Below are 1365 nucleotides of genomic sequence, written 5' to 3'. Positions count from 1 at the left end.
AAATGGGACCCCTCCCAAAATGGGACCCAAAAATTTTGGGGGTGGGGGGGCTCCCATTTGACTCCCCCCACCTTCCCCTCCTAACTTTATTGTGCCCCCCCCCATAGGACAAAGGGACGACCTCATTGCCAGCATCCTCACAGGTAACCCCTATTGACCCCATAGCCCCCTATTGACCCTATAACCCCTTATTGACCCTATATCCCCTATTGACCCTATAACCCATTATTGACCCTATAACCCCTATTGACCCCATAGCCCCCTATTGACCCTATATCCCCTATTAACCCTATATCCCCTATTGACCCTATATCCCCCATTGCCCCTTATTAACCCCATTACCCCTATTAACCCTATAACTCCCATAGTAACCCTATACCCCCCATAGCTCCCTATTAACCCCTATTAACCTCTATTCCCTATGTCCCTTATTAACCCTATTGACCCTATATCCCATATTAACCCTATATCCCATATTAACCCTATATCCCATATTAACCCTATATCCCATATTAGGCCTATATCCCATATTAACCCTATATCCCGTATTGACCCTATATCCCATATTAACCCTATATCCCATATTGACCCTATATCCCATATTAACCCTATTACCCCCCATTAATCCTATTACCCCTATTAATTAACCCTATATCCCCCATAGCTCCAAATTAACCCTATATCCCCTATATCCCATATTAACCCTATATCCCCTATATCCCATATTGACCCTATATCCCATATTGACCCTATGTCCCATATTGACCCTATATCCCATATAAGCCCTATATCCCATATTAACCCTATATCCCCTATATATTGACCCTATATCCCCTATATATTAACCCTATATCCCCTATATATTGACCCTATATCCCCCATAGCCCCCTATTAACCCTATATCCCCTCTATCCCCTATATATTGACCCTATATCCCCTACATCCCCTATATATTAACCCTATATCCCCTATATCCCCTGTATATTAACCCTATATCCCCTATATCCCCTATATATTGACCCTATGTCCCCTATATCCCCTATATATTAACCCTATATCCCCTATATCCCCTATATATTAACCATATATCCCCTATTAACCCTATATCCCCTATATCCCCTATATATTGACCCTCTATCCCCCATAGCTCCATAGTAACCCTCTATCCCCTATATATTAACCCTCTATATTGACCCTCTATCCCCTCTATCCCCTATATATTGATCCTATATCCCCTATTACCCCTATATATTAACCCTATGTCCCCCATATATTGACCCTCTATCCCCCATATCCCCTATTAACCCTATATCCCCTATATCCCCCATATATTGACCCTCTATCCCCTATATCCCCTATATATTA

At 42.2% G+C, this 1365-nt stretch overlaps 1 protein-coding gene across 1 annotated transcript in view; it reads left to right on the top strand.

The window, feature by feature from the left end:
* The window catches only part of LOC107307599 (1-phosphatidylinositol 4,5-bisphosphate phosphodiesterase beta-3-like), a gene marked incomplete at its 5' end in the record, with an annotated part of 23955 nt that overhangs the window by 19184 nt on the left and 3406 nt on the right, over positions 1 to 1365 (top strand). The window contains 1 exon segment of the mRNA XM_015851123.2: positions 108 to 143. Within this exon segment, the coding sequence (XP_015706609.1) occupies positions 108 to 143 (36 nt within the window).

The sequence above is a fragment of the Coturnix japonica genome, unplaced genomic scaffold, assembly GCF_001577835.2.
Source record: "Coturnix japonica isolate 7356 unplaced genomic scaffold, Coturnix japonica 2.1 chrUnrandom695, whole genome shotgun sequence".
Lineage (NCBI taxonomy): Eukaryota > Metazoa > Chordata > Aves > Galliformes > Phasianidae > Coturnix > Coturnix japonica.
Note: the sequence above shows the minus strand (reverse complement) of the source record. Positions and strands in the feature narration are given on the sequence as shown.